Raw genomic sequence first — 27,105 nt, forward strand, 5'->3', positions numbered from 1 at the left:
ATGGTGCCCACTCACACCTGATTGTCATCCCATTGATCGAAAACACCTGACTAATTTCTCCTTCAAATTAACTGCTAATCCTCGAGGTTCACATACTTTTGCCTCTCACAGATATGTAATATTGGATCATTTTCCTCAATAAATAAATGACCAAGTATAATATTTTTGTTTCATTTGTTTAACTGGGTTCTCTTTATCTACTTTTAGGACTTGTGTGAAAATCTGACGTTTTAGGTCATATTTATGCAGAAATATATAGAAGGGTTCACAAACTTTCAAGCACCACTGTATACATTCTGATCTACTAGAATGATGGTTTAGAGTTAAAGTGAGACAGAAGTAGTTTAATTTCCATGTCAGCTTTCATTATAGCCTGTTATCATCTTTACAAAGTGATCACTATTTCATCTTATTTGGATGCGGCCAGTCTACACTGTATTCTATTGATCTTCATAGGAAGGAGGGACACCATTTCTTCAATCAGCTCCAGTTCAGTTTCCATAGCTTTCTTGGCTTCTGGGTGCTCCTCACAATACTGCGCAACGAAGTTGTATGACTCCAGTGAGAGGCGGAGATTCTCTAGTTGAGTGGCCAGATTTCCTGAGATGATCTTGGACTGAAGTCGAGCAATACGAAACTTAGCCACCAGTGCCGGTCTCAGCAGATCATCTTCGAGTTTTTCAGGAAACTTGCCCTCTGGTGAGCGGATGGAGTCAAGGAACACTTGGTAGTACTTGATGGATGCTGAGCACAAGTGGTTGAATTTCTTTATGATGTGGGCGTCTGGCTGGTCCTGCTTTTCAGCCACGGCCAGTTTTAGGTCCATCATTTCGTAGAAGGTCTCGGCGAGTTCGAATTGCAGCTGTCGGCTGATCAGTAAGTAGTACTGAGCGTTCAGGTCTTTGCAGATGGGCTCGAGCATGTCCACGCGCCTCTTGTGCATTTTGCAGCGGCGCTCCAGGTCCTCCTCAAAAAAGGCCAGGACTTTGAAAAGAGCGCTATGATCCTGAAGGATCTCAATGTGGTCAGTTACGTGACCATCCATCTCGAAATACTCCTTGGCCTGCGTCACGTAGCTTTGACCCACCAGAAAGATGGCACGGGCTTCTTCAAAGTTCAATGGAAATATGCAGCTCACCTTCTCTTCCTGGCTGCAAATTGAATCGAACGTGTCAGCGGAATCAAAGAGAACTGCTGTTTTCCTTCCTCTCTCTTTTTCCTCTTCCTCGTCACGTCGGGCTCTTTGCAGCTCTTCCTGTCGGTCCAGGTCTAACTCACCAATGCTGTCCTGAAGCGGGCAGAGAGAAAACATTCAGATTCCTTTAACAACCACCACCTAAAGACACACTTCCACCTGTGAACATGAGTGGAGCAAAATTACCTCCAGAAGCTTTTTGGCATCTTGTAACAGATTAAGGCAATATTTGATCCAACATCTTGCAATTTCAGCTCGTTTCTGACGCAGTTGCTCACGTTTTTCATATTCAGCTTCACCTGTCAAAGAACAAATAAAGTTATAAGTTCCACATCAACAGAGAAATTCAGGTTATTTTACTGTATTGATTTATAAGAAGGGGCGGCACGGTGGTGTAGTGGTTAGCGCTGTCGCCTCACAACAAGAAGGTCCTGGGTTCGAGCCCCGTGGCCGGCAAGGGCCTTTCTGTGCGGAGTTTGCATGTTCTCCCCGTGTCCGCGTGGGTTTCCTCCGGGTGCTCCGGTTTCCCCCACAGTCCAAAGACATGCAGGTTAGGTTAACTGGTGACTCTAAATTGACCGTAGGTGTGAATGTGAGTGTGAATGGTTGTCTGTCTATATGTGTCAGCCCTGTGATGACCTGGCGACTTGTCCAGGGTGTACCCCGCCTTTCGCCCGTAGTCAGCTGGGATAGGCTCCAGCTTGCCTGCGACCCTGTAGAAGGATAAAGCGGCTAGAGATAATGAGATGAGATGAGATTTATAAGAAAATATTAAAGCTGTAAAGCGCTGCTGAATGCTCGATTCTGATTGGTTAGAGGGTGTAGTTCAGCTGCAAGGTTTATATTAAAGGGGAACTGAAGGCAAATTTATCATCAAAATTCTATTTCTCTCATTTTATAAAATGTAGGAATGCATTTCTGACAGCTATTTTGTCGCTGCTATAGCGAGTTATGAGTGTTTGAAATATGCTCTGTAATATATCAGTCCAGATGTCAAAGCAATGGCCATAAACGAGATTCGCTGAGACCTGTGTGAGACATCGTAGGACGGAAGTAAAACGTACAGCGGAAATCAAAGTGACCAACATCTGCCAACATTATCAAAAAAGACACGCGCGCTCTCCTTCGAATGCTGACGCAATCAAGCCGGAAGTTTTCCCTGTGTCCGAAATCGCTCCGTACTCACTATATAAGGCACTACATAGTGGGGATGCCATTTTGGAGCGCTGTCTGAAACCTTAGTGAGGATCATGTGGGAAATGCACTCAGTATAATATGTATTTATCATAAAAATACATCCATGTATTTATTATTTTTGAAAACCCATCAGCTGCCTCATCCGGCACGTTTTAATTGTGTGACAGTAATGATGTAAATACCAGCGTGACGGGCTAGTCCTTATCCTGTCGTCTTTCCAATTCTTCTCTACTCCACGTTGGTTCGAAGTCGTATGGAATAATCTCCATCACTGACGAAGCTGGCAAATCTCGAAATTAATCCAAATTGGAATTATATGGCGATCTGGCCACTGTGTAAACAGTTTTCAAAATGGTGGCGCTGACACTTCACATTTGAAGTCTTGCTCAAGTCTCATGAAGATCGCGTGGATAAGCGACGCCTGCCGCGGACCAAACGAACTACATTCAACATGGCTAAAAACCGAAAAGGCCGATAAGTGTAATATAATACGCCAATACGAGTCACGATATAAGGTTATAATAAAACCGAAAATTTAATTGAATAACACGTTAATTAAGAAATAAAGCAAGTTTAAAAATGACTTCAGTTCCCCTTTAATACACGTGTTCTAACATGTTACTGTTTAAATAGCAATTTACGCAGATGCGTATGGTGGACAGGCCACTTAAATGGATTACAAAACGTAAAATGTTGATATGGCGACGTATTCTGTGCGGAACTGTTTGTTTAGCATTTTTTGGAAGGCGTGTCCACTGTCAGTGCTTTCTAAAGGCAGGTATACACTGCGATTTCAGGCTGTACCAGACAAAAGATACGTGGCACTATCTGGTCGTGGCTCCAAAACGGTGGTCCAAACAGAGCGTGGGAAAAGATTCTGACAGTGTCAGAAATTTAAGATGATGATCTCACAAAATGACTGTTGCTACAATCTACATCTCCCGACCAACCAATAGGAATGCAGCATGAAAGGACGCACAGATCAACACAACACGGGCACCAACCCCAAACTGATTCTCGATTCTTGCTTTGCTTCATTGTTTACCACTATAGCAGCGCAGATGGAGGACACACACTAATGACATTTTAATCTTGTATATTGACTTGTACCGCAGCCTATGATTCAGTAAGCGTTTATCACATAGTCTACATACATCAAACTTGATGTTGTCCCAAAGCTTATTAGATCCATATCATACAGTGTGGCTCACAATTAACTTATCCAGTTGCTGAAATCTCACAGTCTGTAGGCACCATAAGAATCAGAGATAAGACTGCAACTTAAAATTTTCTGACATGGGAGAAAAAAAAAAAAAAAAAATTCAGAACAAAGGAGTTTATGGTTTCTCAGTAACACGACAAGCTGCATTTTTCTGTCTTATTAACTTCAAGGGAAAGGGGAAACAGAGGCTGTTGAGGAAACGCCTTGTTTATAGTTGTTATAACACTGTGATGACAGGAACCATCTTGTTCCATAGACATCCCATGACATTAAATGTCACTATAAAAAGATAAAGTGTGGCATGCTGGTCTTTAATAAATAACCAATTAGCATTGACAAATTAATGTTGTATATGAGAAATAAAACCCGTCAGAAAGTGCGGTTATTGGAAAATAACCAAATCCAGCGTGGTAACCACTCTGCATCCTGCCATATCACACCATTCTGTCGTCATTGTTTCCTATAACAGAATACCCCCATTGTGTTTGGTTCCTTACTTGAGTATTAAATACACACTGTCCAGCAAATAAATAAATAAATACACAAACAAACCTCACACACTATTTTATTGGACTGCCTTTAGCTTTGATTATGGTGTGAATTCTCTGTGGCATTGTTTCAACAACCTTATACAATGTCAACATTTATTTCCATCCAGAGTTGCATTAATTTTTCGTCGAGATCTTGTATTGACGATTGGAGAGTTGAACCACTCCAAAGTCTTCTCCAGCACGTCCCAAAGACTTTCAACGGGGCGAAGGTCAAGACTCTGTGGTGGTTAATTCATTGTGAAAACGATTCCTCATGCTTCCTGAGCCACTCTTTCACAATCCGTGCCCTAGTTTTGTGTCATCAGGGGAAAGAAAAAAAACAAAAAAACAAAAACACTCCGTTGAGGTAATTCAGTACTTTCGGGTCGTCAGCGGACTTCATTTTATTGGCACATAGTGTTGCTGAGCCTCGACCTGACCAACTGAAGCAACCCCAGATCATAACACTGCCACCAGAGGCTTGTACAGTGGCCACTATATATGACGGGGTGCATCGATTCATGCGCTTCCCGTCTTACCCTGATGCACCCATCGTTCTGGAATAGAGCAAATCTGGACTTATCAAACCACATGACCTTTTTCCATTGCTCCAAAGTCCAATCTTTATGCTCCCTAGCAAATTGAAGCCTTTTCTTCTAATTAGTCTCACTAACAAGTGACAAACTTTTTCACTAACTTTTGTGACAGTGTTGATAAAGCTAATCTGCTGAATTCATTTTTCCACTCGGTATATACTACTCATGATACAACACCTCCAAGTACTGACAATACTCCAACTGTAACATTTACTTCTCACTTGCCAAGTATCCAGCTCACTTCTGATGGTGTGATGAAAGTTCTATACTTGTTGGATCCAAAGAAAGCAAGCGGACCTGATGAAATCCCTGGGATGATTTTAAAGAACATGGCTCAAGTTGTTGCACCATCATTGTGTCGACCGTTCAATTTGTCTCTATCTTTAGGAACAGTTCCTAAGAAATGGAAATGCGCCAACGTAACACCTATTTATAAACGAGATGATGCATCTATCGCTGCTAATTACAGACCGAGTTCTCTACTGAGTATCATTTCCAAAACGCTAGAACGGTGTGTCTTTGATCATTATCATTTGTCTCCTTATCTGTACCACCTACAACATGGATTCCAAAAGAGGAAATCAACAGTGACGCAATTAATTACAGTCTACCATGATATTGTGGAAAATATAGCCAGTGGTAATGAAGTTGACGTGGTTCATCTCGATCAAAGGCATTCGATAGGGTATCACATCAATTGCTGTTATCCAAACTGCAGTCATATGGGATCTCAGGATCTCTACTTCAATGGTTCAAGAGCCATTTGTGTGATAGACAGCAGCGTGTCGTCTTGGATGGTGCCTATTCTGATTGGTTACCCGTATCATCTGGTGTTCCTCAAGGCTCCATACTTGGACCACTGCTCTTTCTCATCTATGTCAATGATATGCCGGATTATGTCCAAGGTGACTCCAAACTTGCCCTCTTCGCTGATGACTTAAAGTTGTACAAAGTTATCAAATCTGAACCATGTAAGGAATCCCTTCAAGATGACATTGATTGTATTTTAATCGCTGGAGTGTTGATTCATTCATATCATTCAACGCTTCCAAATGCAAAGTTGTCAACATGTCTAAGAAAAGAACCCAAACTGTTAATTACCAGTACCATCTTGGTAATCAGGTCCTTGAATATGCAACTGAAATAAAAAGACCTTGGTGTTACTGTGTCAAGTGACCTAACATGGAACAAGCACATCGAGGATAGGTGTGCGAAGGCGAACAAGATCCTAGGATTGGTGAAGAGAACTTGTGGAAGACACATTAAAGAGGTAGCAACGAGGAAGACTTTATATTGCTCGCTGGTAAGACCGCAGCTCAAGTACGCCTCCAGTGTATGGTCACCATATATGGAATCAATTTTGTTCCAAAATGTTCATACAATACTTTTGAAATATCAAACAAAAACGACAAATCAAAATGCAAAAAAAGTCAATTTTTTTAGACTGGCGAACAAATTATTTGTGTAATTGTGCAAAATATCAGTCTATTACGCTTCAGAAACCTTTTATTTTTGTTCCGTGTCTTTCTCAGTTTTGTTTGACGTAATTTATTTTGGTTGCGATTCCAGCTTTTTCATTTGCGCTCCCTGACTTTTTGCTTGCAGTTTTGGCACAAACTTCACGTGTGGGCGGGCTGTCCAGGAATGCATTCCCATTGGGTAACTTGTGTTTGACTGACAGCTACGCTCAGCCATTCCCTACTCGGATTTTGGCGGACTGTTTGACGAGTGACCGATCCATTGACGGTAAACAAGGATCGAGTGGACTTCAGTGGCGACTATGATACTGAATTAATTCAACAAAGTGTAAATTCAATATCATAGTCGCCACTGAAGTCCACTCGATCCTTGTTTACTGGTCACTCGTCAAACAGTCCGCCAAAATCCAAGTAGGAAATGGCTGCAACAGCCTCCGGGGAATGGCTGAGCGTAGCTGTCAGTCAAACACAAGTTAGCCAATGGGAATGCATTCCTGGACAGCCCACCCACACGGGAAGTTTGTGCCAAAACTGCAAGCAAAAAGTCAGGGAGCGCAAACGAGAAAGCTGGAATCGCAACCAAAATAAATTACATCAAACAAAACTGAGAAAGACGCGAAACAAAAATAAAAGGTTTCTGAAGAGTAATAGACTGATATTTTGCACGATTACATGAATAATTTGTTTGCCAGTCTAAAAAAAATTGACTTTTGTTTTTTTGTATTTTGATTTGTCGTTTTTGTTTGATATTTCAAAAGTATTGTATGAACATTTTGGCACAAAATTGATTCCATAACCATACACTGTGAAATACATCAACCTAACTGAAGATATTCAACGTAGGGCAACAAAGTTTATTCTGAATTATCCAGAAGACGTGCTACATTGAAAGACTCCGCGTACTTGAGCTCCAACCACTGGAGCATAGAAGGAACATCACTGACCTTATTCTTCTATACAAGATAAGAAACGACTTTGTTGATTCTGACTTCAAACAGCATCTGCTACCATCTGCATCCTCTTACAACACAAGGAACTTTGACAGAAATAACTATACTCAGCCTCAACACCACAAGCAAACCTATTACAGAGCCACCTTCCTCCCAAGAACAGTTGGTCTCTGGAATAAGCTTCCAACCGAAGCCAAGTCAATGAAATTGAAACTATCGCAATTTAAGAAATATGTAATTAGCTATGATCATAATCAACTGTCACAGTACAAACCTCATTAATTCTTTACTTGACTATTGAACCCTATTTTATAGCTCATAAACTTTGATAATTTAAAACAATAAGATTAAGTTATATAAAGATTTATTAATACACACACACAAATTTTATATATATATATATATATATATATATATATATAAATAAATGTTATATATATATATATATATATATATATATATATATAAATAAATGTTATATATATATATATATATATATATATATATATATATATATATATATATATATAAATTTTATTTATATATATATATATATATATATAAATTTTATTTATATATATATATATATATATATATATATATATATATATATATATATATATATATATATATATATTTTTTTTTTTATAGGAGAAGTTTATCAATTGGGACGAAAGTCCTGTAGCTTCTACCTGTCACAAAATTGTGTTTTAGAAATGTTATTATTACTTGATTCTAGTTTCATTTTATCTTTAACTGTATTTATATACATTGTGACAAATTAAAAAAAAAAATTTCTTCTGGCCACACAGCTGTTTAGTCCCAATTCTATGAGTTCTCGTCGTATTACGCGTGTGGAAATGCTCTTACTTTCACTATTAAACACAGCCATGAGTTTTACTATTGATTTTTTATGATTCAGCTTATCAAAGTGTTTAAGTGATCTCTAATCACTGTCAGTCAAGATTTTTTCCCCCACCACATTTCTTCTGCGAAGTTGACGTTCAGCACCATCCTTCCAGGTTTTAAAAGGGAACTGAAGTCATTTTTAAACTTGCTTTTTTTCTTAATTAATGTGTTATTCAATTAAATTTTCGGTTTTATTATAACCTTATATCGTGACTCGTATTGGCATATTATATTACACTTATTGGCCTTTTTGGTTTTTAGCCATATTGAATGGAGTTCGTTTGGTCCACAGCAGGCGTCGCTTATCCGCGTGATCTTCATGAGACTTGTGCGAGACTTCAAACGTGAAGCGTCAGCGCCACCATTTTGAAAACTGTTTACACAGCGGCCAGATCGCCACATCATTCCAATTTAGATTCATTTCGAGATTTGCCAGCTTCGTCAGTGATGGAGATTATTCCATACGACTTCGAACCAACGTGGAGTAGAGAAGAGTTGGAAAGACGACAGGATAAGGACTAGCCCATCGCGCTGGTATTTACGTCATTACTGTTGTACAATTAAAACATGCCAGATCAGGCGGCTGGTGGGTTTTCAAAAATAATAAATACATGCGTGTGTTTTTGTGATAAATTCATATTATGCTGAGCGTATTTCTCCACATAATCCTCACTAAGGTTTTGGACAGCGCTACAAAATGGCATCCCCACTATATAGTGCCCTATATAGTGAGTAGGGAGCGATTTCGGACACGGGGAAAACTTCCGGCTTGATTACGTTAGCATTCGAAGGAGAGCGCGTATGTCTTTTGACAACGTTGGCAGATGTTGGTCACTTTGATTTCCGCTGTACGTTTTACTTCTGACCTACGATGTCTCGCACAGGTCTCAGCGAATCTTGTTTACAGCCATTGCTTTGACATATGGACTGATATATTACATAGCGTATTTCAAACACTCATAACTTGCTATAGCAGCGACAAAATAGCAGTCAGAAATGCATTCCTACATTTTATAAAATGAGAGAAATAGAATTTTGAGAATAAAATTTTTTTCCTTCAGTTCTCCTTGAATAATTCACTAATCGGTTCTTAACCCAATTCCAGTAATCTCCTTAGTTGTTTTCTTTGCTTAACGCAAGCCAATAATTTGACCCTTCTGAAACACTGGTACTTTTCCATGACCACAGATATGTCTTCCGACATGGTTATTTAAGAAATGAGAAGCTACTCACCGCATCAGTAAGGGTTTAAAAAAAAATAAATTATTACCAGCTGAAACACATTAATCACTGCAGTAATTATCCAATCAAAGGCTCTTAAGCATTTGCTTATTTAAATCCAAATGGTGACTTTCTTTAGTCAGGCAGTGCATGTTTACTTTTATGAGACCCCACTGTCTTTATATGAGGATCACAATTACATTCTCATATCATAACAGTGGAATTTTAATCCAAATAACTTCCTGTTTGAAGACAGTGGTCCGGTTCTATAAACTTGGTGCCAGTAAACACAAATAGAAGGGGAAATTAAAAATGCAGGCAACGTTAGAGTTCAGGTCTTAAGACGTTAAACATACTTTCTTTGGCAGCAGCCTCTGAAGGGACTTCTCCAGCCAGGTCAGCAATGACATTAGCTGCAGCCAAACAGTGTCGTGCTTCCATGAATCGCATCTAAAAACAAGAACAAAACAACTTAAGAGTGACAATTAAGGAGTTAGTGTTTCAAAGGTAATGTCTGCTTTTATTCCTTTATGTAGCTGTGAACAAACTCGACTATGAAGAGAAAAGAGAAAACAAGTGCAGGATGTAGATGGAATGCAGGTGAGACCTGAGAAGCAGCATAAGCCCTTTTACATAGCCTGTTCAAGGGGGAAATCTGCCTTTATTCTGCGTCGTGCTCTGTATAAAACGTCCGAATGTGGAACAAGGGGTCGGTGTTGTGCCTCTGAGCCAGAACAGAGTCGGAATCTGTGTAAAAGGGACAGCCGGCATGGTGGGACAGGGGTGCGACATTTTAGACCTTGATTTTCTTCTTTCCGAGACCAGCGTGAATTCAAACGTCTCTGTCTACGGCATCTACAGTCCATGCGTCTTTCTGCTTCCTACTTCTCTTCACTTTCTCCTCAACATATTTCTGATCCACAAACATTTCATGAGTCTCTCCACTCCTCTCTTCTTCGCTTACCCCCCCCCCCCAGATTTTTCAAGTGCAGGTTCTAAAAAGAATTTTCCCGACACCCAATTGTTTTTGTTTAGTGGACCGAAAGCTACTGAACTCGAATCACAGACTTCCAATTTTATTAATTTTTTTCCCCTAACAGAAAAATTAACGAATTTAGGGCCACATGGCCCTAAATTGTCCGCTATTTTTTCCTGCTTCACCATGACCCAATTTAAGATACCACGTCATGCATCACGTGGTGAGCTTTCCCCGTTTGCGCAAGGCATTGTGGGATACAAATTTGAAACAGGAGAGAAAAATGCAGGACATGAGCGTGCAAATGAAACATGGAAGACCGATTACAGTAACGGAAAGCGAGAAGAAAAGACGTTATGTTGCGAAGGAAAGGAAACGCAGGACCAAACTAATAAATATCAGCAGTCAGCGAGCACCTCAGTGTGATCAGCTGTTTGTTTAGCGACAGAATGATGTAACCGTCAGTGCACGGTCAAAGCTAAACATGCGCATGCACACACAGACTTCCTCGGTCTGCTTAACTGCGCGAAGCGAGCGATTTCATGCACACTATTTGCTTGGGGAATCCCCTCAAATTAAATAACTTCCCAGCCACAAAATGACCTGATATTTTGTGAGATCTTACAGAAATAAACATCTCACAATGACCAAATTACAGAAGGAACTAAATTTCGCAGATTTTATGAACTCGAAAGGCCGTCTAGCCTTGAGACTATTACTTTACTTAAACATGAATTATTTAATGAACGTGATCACATGATGCTCAGCGACTTTGCTTGTGTTTAAAGAGTGGTGTACACGCACATAGCTAAATACCAAGGTGTGCTTCTTGACATCAAGATCACAGAATATCTGTGTAAAAAGATCTATTGATGAGAAGCATTTCTCACACCTGGTTTTTGGTCCTACTGCAACACAGCTCTTTTCACATTTATTTCTGAAGACGAGGCACAGACCTATAGCTACGGGAAATAGGTGTCAGTGGTTTCCTCTGTCCCTTTTTAGAAAGGTCTTCTGGTTAAAAGTAAGAACCAGTGTAAAAAACAGCATTGAGATGAACTGAATTTGATTATAAGCAATTCAAGTTGATCAGTTTTCTCCGTGAAAGATCTGGATTGCGGAAATAAAGTCTGAATTCTGAATTTCGTGGAATAAAAATGCAATCATACAAGCACAAACAGGACTCATGAAGAGACAGTTTAACAAAGGATGTATTAAATATGATTTAAGGAGTAGCTGAATATTTAAAAGACACTAAAACTTACCTTAAAAGAATGCAAACGCTTACCTTGGTGATATAATACTGCGACAGTGTGGCAGCATTGATGGCCCACTCGAGTGGCACAAACTGGCTGAACTTCAGCTGCCTCTGCAATGTGCTGTGACAGTACTGCCCCGATTTCTCATACTGACCCAGATTTTTATACACTTGAGCCAGATAATAAAGTGTGTGCGTGTATGCCATTTCAAACCTGCCAAGATGAAAAGATAAAAAAAAAAATTAAAAAAAAAAGAAACCGATACAAACATCCTGATTAGAAAGAAAAATGCATATGAGAAGTAGCTCACCTCCTCATTCTCTCTTGTTGGGATGGTGCATCTTCCTCGAGCACGAAGAAATCGACCAGATCCAGTGGTGGTTGGCCATCCTAGAATGTTAAACATGAAGTACTTGATATTTCACATCATCCATGGATAGCTTTCACTATATTCTGATCCACTGACTGTGACTGCTTGTGCTTTCAACCAAAATTAAAGCTGGAAATAAAATCCAGTCATTTCCCCTCTCAAACTTCATAACATCAGCACTTAATCTTACATTGTGCAAGTCGTAGATCTTACAAGATGCGCAACATCCCTATAATAACGTCTTTTATTCATTCATCTTGAGTAAGCACTTTATCCTGAAGAGGGTTGTGATGGATCAGGAGCCTACTGGATTGTTTAAATGTCGTGGTTTCTAAAACAATGCACAGAAATTCTCATACAGAACAATTCTCAATTAGTGTTCACAGCACACAAAAACTGAAGTCATTAGCAAGAGGACTCGCTTCCTCTGCTATATCTGTATCACAAGGATCATGGCACAGACTAACAAAAGACACATTGTGAATCCTCTGTGCAGCATTATTATCTTTACATAGAGTCCTGTGCAAAGGCTTGCTTTTTTTTTTTTTAATGCCTCCGCCACCTTAAGGTGCAGGAGGCATTATGTTTTCGGGTTGTCCGTCTGTCCGTGCATGCGTCCGTCCGTCCCGAAACCTTGTGAACACGGTATCTCAAAGGCTAATGAAAGGAATTTCACCAAACTTTTACCATTTGTGCGCTTTGGGACAAACATGAACTGATCCCTTGACCTGTGGTGTCCCCCAGGGGTCGATCCTTGGACCATTACTATTCAACCTTTATATGCTCCCACTTGGACAAATTATCAAGAACAACTCAATTTTGTATCACTGCTATGCAGATGACACCCAAATTTATTTTGCTCTATCACCTAATGACTATGCCCCCCTTGAATGTCTCTACCAGTGTATCGACCAAATCAACAAGTGGAGGTCACAAAATTTTCTTCAGCTGAACACAGATAAAACAGAAGTAATTCTATTTGGGAAAAAAGATGAAAGACTCAGGATTACCACTATTCTTGACACAAAGGTGATTAAAACAAAAGATATGGTTAAAAATCTTGGTGCTTTCATTGACAGCGAGCTAAACTTTGACAGTCACATGAAAGCAATCACTAAATCGGCATTTTATCACCTAAAAAACATTTCCAAACTAAGAGGACTTGTCAAAAAATGATCTGGAAAAACTTATACATGCCTTCATCTCTAGTAGGGTTGATTACTGCAATGGCCTTTTCACAGGCCTGCCAAAAAAGACTATCAAACGACTTCAGCTGGTTCAAAATGCAGCGGCTAGGGTTCTCACATGAACAAAAAGAACAGAGCACATTACTCCAATTCCAAGGTCCCTTCACTGGCTTCCAGTAAGCTACAGAATTGACTTTAAAGCATTGCTGCTGGTGTACAAATCTCTAAATGGTACAGTACAGGGCCCAATTACCTCTCTGATATGTTGCAGCGGCCTAACCCAATCAGATCTACCAGATCGCAGCAGCAAAATTTACTGGTAAAACCTGTTGTTAAAGCAAAGTGTGGTGAAGCAGCTTTTAGCTACTATGCAGTGCAGCTATGGAGCCAACTCCCAGAGGACATTAAAAATGCTCCTGCTGTTGGCAGCTTCAAATCTAGACTAAAGACCAAGCTGTTCTCAGATGCTTTCTGCTAACCGATTAATATCATCTTTACATGTTTTAAACTTAACTTTTACAGTCTAAACTTTACTCAACTTCTATTTAATTCTGCTGTTTTTTTACTGAACTTTTACTTCATTTTATTATTGTACTTCTACTATTGTTTAATTCTTATTTTTTTCTCTCTTCTTCACCCTTTATTTTATGTAATTTTATTTTCTATTGTTTACCGTTTTGCTTTTACCTCTGTAAGGTGGTGTTTACATTAGACCGTATCCGTATCGTTTTCGTTGCGGATGCACTGTCCGTGCACATTAAAACGCCGGGAAACGACTCCACAGGCAGAACAATTTGAATCCGCCAGGGCCCACGTATTCAACCCAGTACGTATCTGATCCGGTGCTGTGTAAACATTGAGGAACAAGGATACGCAGTGCTGAGCTCTAGCTGACGTCGTCATTGGACAACGTCACTGTGACATCCACCTTCCTGATTCGCTGGTGTGACATCCACCTTCCTGATTTGCTGACGTTGGTCATGCCACGTTGGTCATGTGACGCGACTGCTGAAAAACGGCGCGGACTTCACTTCCTGCTATTTGTGTGTGTACGCGAATCGTTTTAAAAACGTTAATCTGATGATCCGCTGATTCGAAATAATGTAAACAGGGCCTAAAGCACACTGAACTGCCACTGTGTATGAAATGCGCTATATAAATAAACTTGCCTTGATTAGATTTTGAGGTTAAAAGGGCTAAGGTCAAGGTCACTGTGAGGTTAAATGTCTGTCCGAAAACCTTGGGAACACGATATCTCCAAGGCAAATGAAAGGAATTTCACCAAACTTTCACCATTTGTGCGCTTTGGGACAAACATGAACTGATCAGATTTTGAGGTTAAAAGGTCACAGATCAAGATTACTGTGAGGTCAAACGTCCATCCCCAAATCACAACTTAAGGCGTGTAGTCTACCAGGCGGAGGCATCCCCATCGACGCCGTTGGCGTCGAGTTCTATCTAGTTTTAGTGAAAACTTTGTTATAGAATTTTATGGCTTCTGCATCATCGTGTCAGTAGGAAAAACGTTTTCGATTTCCAAACATTTAATTTTGTGCTGGAAAAGTAATATTCCAGAAAAATATGTTTGTATGTCAGTAAAGAAAGCAGCATATTACTGCATGTAAGACAGCACTTTACAGACAAAAAAGCAGAATGAAGGCTGCTGGGTTTTGCTGCAAAAATATGAAGCAAGCATGACAGGCAAAGTGTCCAGAAGAACTGTAGCTGGTTCTGTAAGATGCTCAGTAAAACCTACAGCTCATTTCCTTATAAAACTGCACTTACTGTACCGGAGATTGCTTTTTTGTTTTTAAAGCAGAAGCGTCGTCACAACAAACATTTACTTTGTTTGATTTATTGCTTACAGTTCTATATACACTGATCAGCCATAACATTAAAACCACTGACGGGTGAAGTGAATAACAATGATTGATCACTGTGGCGGCATGGTGGTGTAGCGGTTGGCACAGCAAGAAGGTTCTGGGTTTGAGACCAGTGACCGATGGGGCCTTTCTGTGTGGAGTTTGCATGTTCTCCCCCTGTCTGTGTGGGTTGCCCCCACAGTTCAAAGACACGCAGTTAGGTTAACATGGGGCAGGCTTGGGCTGAAGTGCACTTGAGCAAGGTACCTAACCCCCAACTGCTCCCTGGGCACTGTAGCATAGCTGCCCACTGCTCTGAGTACGTGTGCGCATGCGTGTGTTCACTGCTTCAGATGGGTTAAATGCAGAGGACGAATTTCACTATGCTTGAGTGTGCATGTGACAAATAAAGGCTTCTTTTTCTCATTACAGTGGCATCTGTCAAGGAATGAGATATATTAGGCAGCAAGAAAACAGTCAGTTTTTGAAGTTGATGTGTTTGGAAGCAGGAAAAACGGGCAACGGGTGTAAGGATCTGAGTGACTTTGACAAGCACCAAATTGCGATGGCTAGATATCTGGGTCTGAGCATCTCCAAAATGGCACATCTTGTGGGGTGTTCCCAGTATACAGTGGTTAGTACCTACCAAAAGTGGTCCAAGGAAGGACAACCGGTTTACCAGTGACAGGGTCATGGGTGTCGAAGGCTCACTGATTTACATGGGGTGCGAAGGCTAGCCCATGTGGTCCAGTCCCACAGAAGAGCTACTGTATCGCAAATGATGAAAAGATTAATACGGACACCTTTCTGTTTTAGTGAGCATTAACCTTTTCATCATTTGCGATACAGTAGCTCTTCTGTGGGATTGGACCACATGGGCTAGCCTTTGTGCCCCATGCAAATCAATGAGTCTTCGACACCCATGACCCTGTCACTGGTTCACCGGTTGTCCTTCCTTAGATCACTTTTGGTAGGTACCAACCACTGCATACTGGGAACCCCCCCCCCAAGATGTGCTATTTTGGGTCTGAGCATCTTCAGTCATCTCGCCATCACAATTTGGCCCTTGTCAAAGTCACTCGGATCCTTACACTTGCCCACTTTTCCTGCTTCCAACAACTCAACTTCAAGAACTGACTGTTCTCTTGCTGCCTAATATATCCCACCCCTTGACAGGTACCATTGTAATGATATAATTAACAGGTTTCCATGAAATCAAGTCGTGCATGAGCTGATAGCCGACGAGGCACGTAGCACCGAGTTTGAGTGGAATAACTGTTTTATTATATCCACATTCACTGGATTTTGAGAAACAGCGCATTTTTATTTTTTGCCAATTCGATAAACAAAAACTTTATACAAAACGTCCGACAAAATTGTTTCCACTTAGAATGTAAACAAACCGGTAAAATGACAGTAGCAATTTGTGAAAAATGCTCTAATCATCATCTTCTGGCTGCTCCCGATTAGGGGTCGTCACAGTGAATCTTTCGTCTCCGTTGCTCCCGGTCTTCCGCATCCTTCTCTACCACACCTGCCACTTTCATGTCCTCTCTCATCACATCCATGTATCTCCTCTTTAGCCTTCCTCGTTTTCGTGTGCCTGGCAGCTCCATCCTCAACATTCTCCTTCCAACATGCTCTGCATCTCTTCTCAGGATGTGCCCATAGCATCTCAGTCTCATCTCTCTTAGCTTCATTCCCAAGCTCTCCACATGTGCTGTCCCTCTGATGTGCTCGTTCCTTATCCTGTCCAACCTCCCATCGCAAACCTTAACATCCTCTACTCCGCCACCCCCAACTTTGCCTCCTGTCTCTTCGTTAAGGGTACGGTCTCCAATCCATACATCACAGCTGGTCTCACTACTGTCTTATACAGCTTACCTTTCACTTTTGCTGGGACTTTATCACAAATGACTCCCGAAATCCTTCTCCAACTGCTCCACCCTGCCTGCACTCTCTTTCTCACCTCACTAATCGCAGCCCCCATTTTCCTGCACAGTTGACCCCAGGTACTTGAATTCACCAACTTTCTTTACGTCTACTCCTTGCATCTTCACTACACTCTCATCCCCATTCTCACTGATGCACATGTATTCTGTTTTGCTACTGCTCACCTTCATTCCTCTTCGTTCCAATGCATCCCTCCATCTCTCCAAACCCAGCTCAACCTCCTTTCTACTTTCACCACATATCACAATATCATCCGTAAACATCATGTTCCGTGGTGACTCTTGCCTCACTTTGTCCGTCAAGCTATCCGTCACTATGGCAAACAAGAAAGGACTCAAAGCAGATCCTTGATGAAGTCCCACCTTCACCTTGAACCATTCAGTCGTTCCAACTGCACACCTCACTGCTGTTTCACTGTTCTCATACATGTCTTGCACCACTCTAATATACTTCTCATTCACTCCACTCTTTATCATACAATACCATAACTCATCTCTCGGCACTCTTTTTCTTCTCTATTATAAATTTAAATGTGGGCATTGAACCCGGACAGCATTACCGCCACCTCCAGTATCTCCAGTTTCTTTAGGTGATAGAGCTGAACCGAATTTGTTTGATACCTCTCCATCTGTACTTCTCCATTAACATTCTTAAAGTGCATATCACGGGTAAATTCAGGAGCAAGATCAATGTAATTCTCCTATTTTATATTAAACTTTGGTCAAATATCTGTAACATTCTGCATTCTCTGCAATTTTTTTACCTTGCGCAATACCAGAAAAATTCAGTTGAAATCAAGCCATTTGAGGCGAATTGCTCCGCCTCTGAAAAAACTCGGCATTTGGATTTCCTGGCAAACACTGATTTTCGTGACATCGTGTGCGAGACGCCTCCCTCTGAATCCTACGTCAGCGCTGGTTTGTTTATGAGAAAACGACCTGGTGGCTTTCTGCAAATTTCTTCAACGTTATCGTGTAAATATTAAAATGGTTAACAGATGTATCGTAGGAGGGTGTAGCAACACCAATCTTGATGGGATTAGTGCTCATCGTTTCCCAAAAGACCGGACAATGAGAGAGAAATGGGAGCGCTTGGTCTACACAGGCTGTGCACTGAAATTGTGCAAAGCTCACGCAGCCTGCTGGCGCTTCCGCAGATAACGTCAAGAATCTGGCTCCAGACTCCCTTGGGATTTTTCCAGATGCGTTTTGTTATTTTATTTTTTTCTGTTGTAGACAGATGGCCTTGTGCAAAATTACCCTTCTGGATGAGTGTGTAAAGGGACATACTTTCATATATTAAAAAAAAAAAAAAAACACGAAATTGGTCCAGAATATGGCCTTTAACCTCCTAGGGCTTAGCGGTCACATGCGTGGACAGCACTTTATAGAAATTCGGAACAAGAATCCACATATGTGGACATACTTTTTCTCTAAAAGTACATCTTATCAAAAGATGATGCTTAGTTTTTATTCTAATCAGGTTCTAATAAGCCCAAATAGCAAAGAGAAATAAAAAATGCATGTAAAAAAAACAGCTTGGGCCTTAGGAGGTTAAAGCAAAAATTGCATCTGACGTTCTCTTCCTTGGCATAAACCCATACTGCTGTTCACAGATTGCTACCTCTCTTCTCAATCTCGCCTCCAATACCCTTTCCCATCAATTTTTTCATGAAAAGTGCTATAATAATAATAATAAATAATAATAATAATTTTTGAAGAAAAAAAATATGTTCTTACCATCAAATACTTTCATTCCATATTTTGCTGATTTTTTTTAAGGATTTTGTTTTTGAGTAGTTTTTATTTTGTCCACGGTTGGTTCAGCAACACGCTCTGCCATTTTGTTTTTAATCTACTCACGGTATATGAGCTCATATCCGAGGAGTAGAGTAGCCAATCAATCAGAGTGCAGGATTGCTCATATCCAGTGAATGTGAATAGAATAATTATTCACTCCACCTGTCAGTGGTTTTAATCTTATGGCTGGTGTGTGTGTGTGTGTGTGTGTAAATAAAGTGCAGAAAGATTAATTTCATAGTTTTTAGAAGGCATCCATACTTGCCAACCCTCCCGATTTTGACAGGAGGCTCCCGATTTTAGCCTCCGTCTCCCGCCTCCTGATTGTATTTGTTAAAAACTGGATAATTTCCCGGTTTGGGGAAATCCCTACCGCCAAGTTAAAAATACTTCCGATTATGTCCAATCAGAATCATATGAGAAAAACACTGCTGACGTCAACTGATTTTTAACCAATCAATGAACAGAACGACAGTCACTTCTGTAATGTAGTCTGACATTTTTTTTTTACAAGCGGTCATACATCATGGCCACTAAACCCAATACCAAATGGCAAAAATATGAATGCAAATACCAGGTTGCATGGGAGAATGAATCTCCATGGATAAGCAAATGTTCGACCACCCAGCTACACATTTTAAGGTAAAGATGCCTTAAATCAGAATATAATGGACATTTGAGTGTGAAATTAAACTAGTCTTCCATAGCATTTCAGAAACAAACTGTACAACTTCTAAAGTGTTTAGTGAAATTTTGCATGACAGAGAATGTGTTTGGTGAGTGTATTTGAGTAGTGTGGGAGTGTCTTAGTGCTATTTTGAATTTATGTTTGAAAGTTTTAAGTGAAAGCTTACAAGTGAATTATCTGGAAAGGGATTGATTTTGATAGCGTTTTGAGGTTTTAAGTGAAAGATTACTAGTGAGTGTATTTTGGTCGGACTAAAATTCTGCATTCGAGTGAATTTCTTTGTGGAGTATATTTTGATAGTATGGTAGTATTTATAGTGCCATTTTTACATTTTGTTTGAAAACTTTTCAGTCAAAGTTTGCAAATGAGCAAATTCCTCTGATGCATTCCGATAGGATTTCTAGCGCTTTTTAAAAATTCTGTTAGAAAGTGTTGAGTGAGAGAGATGCACTTTAGTAGTACTAAGACACTGCAGTATTTATTTAATTGAGTTGTTACTATTTTGGTTAAATCTTATTAAAATTTAATTTATATATGATATTCTAGTTCTCTGTATTTTTGCATGAGCTTACAGAAGGAAAACATTTGATGCAATCCAATAATACTTTCCTTCACTGTGACTATTTTAAGAAATTATAAACATTCTTCTAAAGCATCACTTGTGTTATTTTCTGTGGGTCTCTGTATGTATACAATATTCAGGCATGAGATTTTTAAGCTAAAAATCTGATTTAAGACTTCCCTTTCATTGTTGTTATACAACCCCGATTCCAAAAAAGTTGGGACAAAGTACAAATTGTAAATAAAAACAGAATGCAATAATTTACAAATCTCAAAAACTGATATTGTATTCACAATAGAACATAGACAACATATCAAATGTCGAAAGTGAGACATTTTGAAATTTCATGCCAAATATTGGCTCATTTGAAATTTCATGACAGCAACACATCTCAAAAAAGTTGGGACAGGGGCAATAAGAGGCTGGAAAAGTTAAAGGTACAAAAAAGGAACAGCTGGAGGACCAAACTGCAACTCATTAGGTCAATTGGCAATAGGTCATTAACATGACTGGGTATAAAAAGAGCATCTTGGAGTGGCAGCGGCTCTCAGAAGTAAAGATGGGAAGAGGATCACCAATCCCCCTAATTCTGCGCCGACAAATAGTGGAGCAATATCAGAAAGGAGTTCGACAGTGTAAAATTGCAAAGAGTTTGAACATATCATCATCTACAGTGCATAATATCAAAAGATTCACAGAACCTCTGTGCGTAAGGGTCAAGGCCGGAAAACCATACTGGGTGCCCGTGATCTTCGGGCCCTTAGACGGCACTGCAACAGATACAGGCATGCTTCTGTATTGGAAATCACAAAATGGGCTCAGGAATATTTCCAGAGAACATTATCTGTGAACACAATTCACCGTGCCATCCGCCGTTGCCAGCTAAAACTCTGTAGTTCAAAGAAGAAGCCGTATCTAAACATGATCCAGAAGCGCAGACGTCTTCTCTGGGCCAAGGCTCATTTAAAATGGACTGTGGCAAAGTGGAAAACTGTTCTGTGGTCAGACGAATCAAAATTTGAAGCTCTTTATGGAAATCAGGGACGCCGTGTCATTCGGACTAAAGAGGAGAAGGACGACCCAAGTTGTTATTGGCGCTCAGTTCAGAAGCCTGCATCTCTGATGGTATGGGGTTGCATTAGTGCGTGTGGCATGGGTGTCTTTCCAGATGTGTAAGCTGCCATCAATGCTGAAAGGTATATCCAGGTTCTAGAGCAACATATGCTCCCATCCAGACGACGTCTCTTTCAGGGAAGACCTTGCATTTTCCAACATGACAATGCCAAACCACATACTGCATCAATTACAGCATCATGGCTGCGTAGAAGAAGGGTCCGGGTACTGAACTGGCCAGCCTGCAGTCCAGATCTTTCACCCATAGAAAACATTTGGCGCATCATAAAACGGAAGATACGACAAAAAAGACCTAAGACAGTTGAGCAACTAGAATCCTACATTAGACAAGAATGGGTTAACATTCCTATCCCTAAACTTGAGCAACTTGTCTCCTCAGTCCCCAGACGTTTACAGACTGTTGTAAAGAGAAAAGGGGATGTCTCACAGTGGTAAACATGGCCTTGTCCCAACTTTTTTGAGATGTGTTGTTGTCATGAAATTTAAAAATCACCTAATTTCTCTTTAAATGATACATTTTCTCAGTTTAAACATTTGATATGTCATCTATGTTCTATTCTGAATAAAATATGGAATTTTGAAACTTCCACATCATTGCATTCCGTTTTTTATTTACAATTTGTACTTTGTCCCAACTTTTTTGGAATCGGGGTTGTATTAAAATTCAAGACATACATGTTATTTACCAGCTGGGAGGGCCGTATCATGAAATACCGTGACTGAGGTATTGAAAGTACTGAGCAAGGCCCTCTGGGCCGAGGTCAGTATTCAAGGCCGAGGTCACGGTATTTCACCATACGGACCGACCTTAAGCTGGTAAATAACATGTATGTCTTGAATATATGTACTTCCATGGCAGGGAAAAAAAAAAAAAAAAAAAAAAATTACATTTTACCGCCTATGTAGTCCCCTATTTATACAAAATTGAGTCATTCAGGATTCAGCCATGTTTTTGCTCGACCAAAGTTATACAGTATTATGACCTTTATGTTGCATAAATAAAGCCATTTGGTGAAACTTTGAAGAAGAGATTGTACTGGTTTAAAGTTTTTACCTAACGTAATATTCTGTATTAGGATAACATGGTCCAAAATGGGCCTCATTAACTAATGAGATCAAACTTTTAGCAAGTTAGAGGTTTTTAGCTTTCTCCTGAAATGCTTTCTTTTATTTCTTCTTCCTCAGGGTAGTAAAACTCGCTTTCACTATGAACACTGTCGTTATCACTATCCATGCTGTAAAATTAATGCTATTTTGAATCCTTATGCACGGCTGTAATGCAAATTGCTTCCTCCTCGGTTTTACAAGTGCACTTTCATGGCAGGAAAAAAAAAACTACATTTTGCCGCCTATGTAGTCCCCTATTTATACAAATTGGAGTCATTCAGGATTCAGCCATGTTTTTACTTGGTGTTAGCAAGTTACAGGTTTTTAGCTTTCTCCTGAAATGTTTTATTTCTTCTTCCTCAGGGTAGTAAAACTCGCTTTCGCTGTGAACACTGTCGTTATCGCTGTCCATGCTGTAAAATTAATGCTATTCTCCTGAGAAATGCTGGCAAAAATTTATAAGATTTTTGATAACCTTATAAATAAATCTTATTAAAAAAAAATGTTGACAAAAATTGCTACCATGTTTGTTGTTGTGACCGAGCGAGTCGCCAGAGGTCCGTAACCGTAGGATACGGACCCGCTTGCCAGCCAATCAGAGCACAGGATTTGGACCGCGAAAAAAACAAGTATAATTTCAGATTTTTCACTCTGAGCTCTCTCATGCCTGATACATGAATCCCATAACCTAGAGTAACTGATGGAACAATATAATCAATTCAAAAAGTCTTTAATTGTATAAATTTAAAATGGTTTGCAATTAATTGAGATCCATTGTTTTTATCGTTTCAACCGCGCATCAGACCCTCGGCCAGTTGAAAAGGCCGTTCACGCACTTTTCTCCCCCCATGAGAACATATCTGTGAAGATTCTCAGTCATCCAGGTCATAGTCAACTGTGGGTGGTAAAAGAGAGCAACTGGACTTGCTTGAAGACGTTTCACCTCTCATCCGAAAGGCTTCTTCAGTTCTGTCTGACTAATAGGGAGTATCAGGTATTTATCCTCTCATGGATGAAAAGCAGTCCTAAGGTGTTGTTGAGCCATCTGGGGGATGAGAGGATAAATACCTCATCCGCTTTATCCTGTTCTACAGGGTCGCAGGCAAGCTGGAGCCTATCCAAGCTGACTACGGGCGAAAGGCGGGGTACACCCTGGACAAGTCGCCAGGTCATCACAGGGCTGACACATAGACACAGACAACCATTCACACTCACGGTCAATTTAGAGTCACCAGTTAACCTAACCTGCATGTCTTTGGACTGTGGGGGAAACCGGAGCACCCGGAGGAAACCCACGCGGACACGGGGAGAACATGCAAACTCCACACAGAAAGGCCCTCGCCGGCCCCGGGGCTCGAACCCGGACCCTCTTGCTGTGAGGCGACAGCGCTAACCACTACGCTACTGTGCCGCCCCATGACATGGAATGACGTTCGCAATTTGTCGCAGCCCAATGAGATACTGGCTTTAATGAACAATAAAGTAGTCGGATTCTTATTCTGAAGTCTTTCTTCTAATCTCATCATCTCTAGCCGCTTTATCCTGTTCTACAGGGTCACAGGCAAGCTGGAGCCTATCCCAGCTGGCTACAGGCGAAAGGCGGGGTACACCCTGGACAAGTCGCCAGGTCATCACAGGGCACAGACATAGGTCATAGACACAGACAACCATTCACACTCGCGGTCAATTTAGAGTCACCAGTTAACCTGACCTGCATGTCTTTGGACTGTGGATGAAACTGGAGGAAACCCACACGGACAACATGCAAACTCCGCACAGAAAGGCCCTCACCAGCCACGGGGCTCGAACCAGGACCCTCTTGCTGTGAGGCGACAGCGCTAACCACTACACCACTGTGCCGCCCCGTGACATGGAATGACGTTCGCAATTTGTCGCAGCCCAGTGAGATACTGGCTTTAATGAACAATAAAGTAGTCGGATTCTTATTCTAAAGTCTTTCTTCTAATCTCATCTCGTTATCTGTAGCCGCTTTATCCTGTTCTACAGGGTCGCAGGCAAGCTGGAGCCTATCCCAGCTGACTATGGGCGAAAGGCAGGGTCCACCCTGGACAAGTCGCCAGGTCATCACAGGGCTGACACATAGACACAGACAACCATTCACACTCACATTCACACCTACGGTCAATTTAGAGTCACCAGTTAACCTAACCTGCATGTCTTTGGACTGTGGGGGAAACCGGAGCACCCGGAGGAAACCCACGCGGACACGGGGAGAACATGCAAACTCCACACAGAAAGGCCCTCGCCGGCCACGGGGCTCGAACCCGGACCTTCTTGCTGTGAGGCGACAGCGCTAACCACTACACCACCGTGCCGCCAGGATGAATACCTGATCCTTCAAGAATCTTCAAGCAAGTCCAGTTGCTCTCTTTTACCACCCAGAGTCCCCCATGAGAATTTTGAAGAAAGTTGGCAAGTATGGGCCTCTGTGCTCTGTAGCAGTTGTGTGTGCTGAGAGATGGATGAGGATGATGCAGTGCAGTGTGGGGGATGGGGGGAAAAACGCTGTGTCACCTCTTTCATATACTGAACATAAATGGACTCAGCCGTTTCTAAAAAGCCTTGAGCTTTCTCGGTTTCGTCTCGTCCGGCCCATAAGATGCCAAGCTGGTTCTAGGAAGGAAAAAAAAGAGACAAAAAAATACAATTAAAAACAAAATAAAACCAAAGAGAATCAGCAGCTAGCTTGTTAGCTTCCAAATACACACAGAAAGCGACTGGGCGTGGCAAGCCAGCGGGTTGCCATGGCTACGGTCAAACCAGCATGCTAATGCGCTGCAGTAGTATGGCTGTTTGTTTTGATTTACTAATTAGAACGTTAGTAGTGATTAGCCATTTACCCGGACTTGTATGAACAGCGAGACGTTTTCCCGTGTCACCGTACACTCCTCCAGTAATTTCATACAGTTCAGTAAATACTCTTCGCCTGCAGAGAGCTCCTCGGTTTCGACATGGTTCACCCCCAGATGATAGTCAATCATCCCGAGTTTGGCGGCTTGGAGTCCGGCTCGAGAGTCGCCTGCGTGCGCTTGTTTCACTCCTCCGTTTATCGCCTCCCCGTCTCCGGCCTCTCGGTCCTCATCGACATCGAAATTCTTTACCGTGCAGTAAATCTCCTTCAGCAGCTCCCTGGCTTTATATTTCGAGCGGAAAGGGTCGTTTTCGGGATCTTTTCGTGATTCTGTTTCGGAAAGATCTTGGGCGAGGCGGAATTTCTCGCACACCGCCCTCCATTCTCGACTGTTCGGGGAAGCCATGTTGTTCTTCAAGTGACAACAGCGGCAAGTAACTGCCACCAGGGGTCAGTGTAGAGCCGGTTGTATTGTAATTCGCATACAGACCTTCTTCTCTGATGCGGGCATCGAACCCGGACAGCAGTACCGCCACCTCTAGGTTCTTTAGATGATACCGAATTTGTTTGATAACATTAAAGGAGCACACTGTAATTACCTGTAACTCAGAACCATTGTGTTTTTGTAAGCTAAGAAAGACTTCAGAATCAGAATAAGAATCCAACTACTTGATTGGCCAGTATCTCACTGGGTTGCAACAAATTACGAACGTCATTCCATGTCATGGGGTGGCACGGTGGTGTAGTGGTTAGCGCTGTCGCCTCAAAGCAAGAAGGTCCGGGTTCGAGCCCCGTGGCCGGCGAGGGCCTTTCTGTGCGGCGTTTGCATGTTCTCTGTGGGTTTCCTCTAGTTTCCCCCAAAGACATACTGGTGACTCTCTAAAGTGAGTGTGAATGGTTGTCTGTGTCTATGTGTCAGCCCTGTGATGACCTGGCGACTTGTCCAGGGTGTACCCTGCCTTTCGCCCGTAGTCGGCTGGGATAGGCTCCAGCTTGCCTGCAACCCTGTAGAACAGGATAAAGCGGCTAGAGATAATAAGATGAGAAGAAAGACTTCAGAATAAGAATTCGACTACTTTATTGTTCATTAAAGCCAGTATCTCACTGGGCTGCAACAGCTTGCGACAAATTGCGAACGTCATTCCATGTCATGGGGCGGCACGGTGGTGTAGTGGTTAGCGCTGTCGCCTCACAGCAAGAAGGTCCGGGTTCGAGCCCTGTGGCCGGCGAGGGCCTTTCTGTGCGGAGTTTGCATGTTCTCCTCGTGTCCGCGTGGGTTTCCTCCGGGTGCTCCGGTTTCCCCCACAGTCCAAAGACATGCAGGTTAGGTTAACTGGTGACTCTAAATTGACCTTAGGTGTGAATGTGAGTGTGAATGGTTGTGTGTGTCTGTGTGTCAGCCCTGTGATGACCTGGTGACTTGTCCAGGGTGTACCCCGCCTTTCGCCCGTACTCAGCTGGGATAGGCTCCAGCTTGCCTGCAATCCTGTAGAACAGGATTGTGGCAGCGGGGGCGTGGTCAAGCGCCGGTCTGTGACAGGAGGGTGGAGTCAGGGAAGGTAAGTGGCAGAATCACTTCACCTGAGAGCAATTAACCTGTGTTTGTGTGTCTTCCCAGTGACCGCACCCTACTTAAGGAGGGAGAGCGAGAGCAGAGGGGCGCTCTCTCGAACCAGACGGCTGGTGTGTGTGAGTGAGAGAGTGTTTGCGACTGAAAAGTGCAAATAAACCAGATTATTAACCTGAGCTCTGTCCTGCCGTCTTCTGTGCTCCGCCCATACATAAGAACCGCTACAAGGATAAAGCAGCTAGAGATGATATGAGATTCCATGTCATGTCCAAAGACATGCAGTTAGGTTAACGTGGGGCAGCCTTGGGCTGAAGTGCCCTTGAGCAAGGTACCTGACCCCTGACTGCTCCCCGGGTGCTCTAGTGTGGCTGCCCACTGCTCTGGGTGTGTATGCGTGTGTGTTCACTGCTTCAGATGGGTTAAATGCAGAGGATGAATTTCACTGTGCTTGAAGTGTGCATGTGACAA

The 27,105-nt window shown here is 41.7% G+C and overlaps 1 protein-coding gene across 1 annotated transcript; it reads right to left on the reverse strand.

Annotated features, from left to right (window-relative positions):
- Window positions 1-238: 238 nt before the first annotated feature.
- kifbp (kinesin family binding protein) lies at window positions 239-25,496 on the reverse strand. The gene is made up of 7 exons (XM_060926325.1): window positions 25,057-25,496; window positions 24,731-24,829; window positions 11,844-11,923; window positions 11,563-11,746; window positions 9,655-9,748; window positions 1,382-1,494; window positions 239-1,288 (listed from the first exon to the last, which is right to left on the reverse strand). The coding sequence occupies exons 1-7, from the start codon at window positions 25,471-25,473 to the stop codon at window positions 410-412; spliced, it is 1,866 nt and encodes a 621-aa protein (XP_060782308.1). The 5' UTR covers window positions 25,474-25,496; the 3' UTR covers window positions 239-409.
- Window positions 25,497-27,105: the final 1,609 nt, after the last annotated feature.

This window comes from Neoarius graeffei, chromosome 7 (genome assembly GCF_027579695.1).
Source record: "Neoarius graeffei isolate fNeoGra1 chromosome 7, fNeoGra1.pri, whole genome shotgun sequence".
NCBI classification, from domain to species: Eukaryota; Metazoa; Chordata; class Actinopteri; order Siluriformes; family Ariidae; genus Neoarius; species Neoarius graeffei.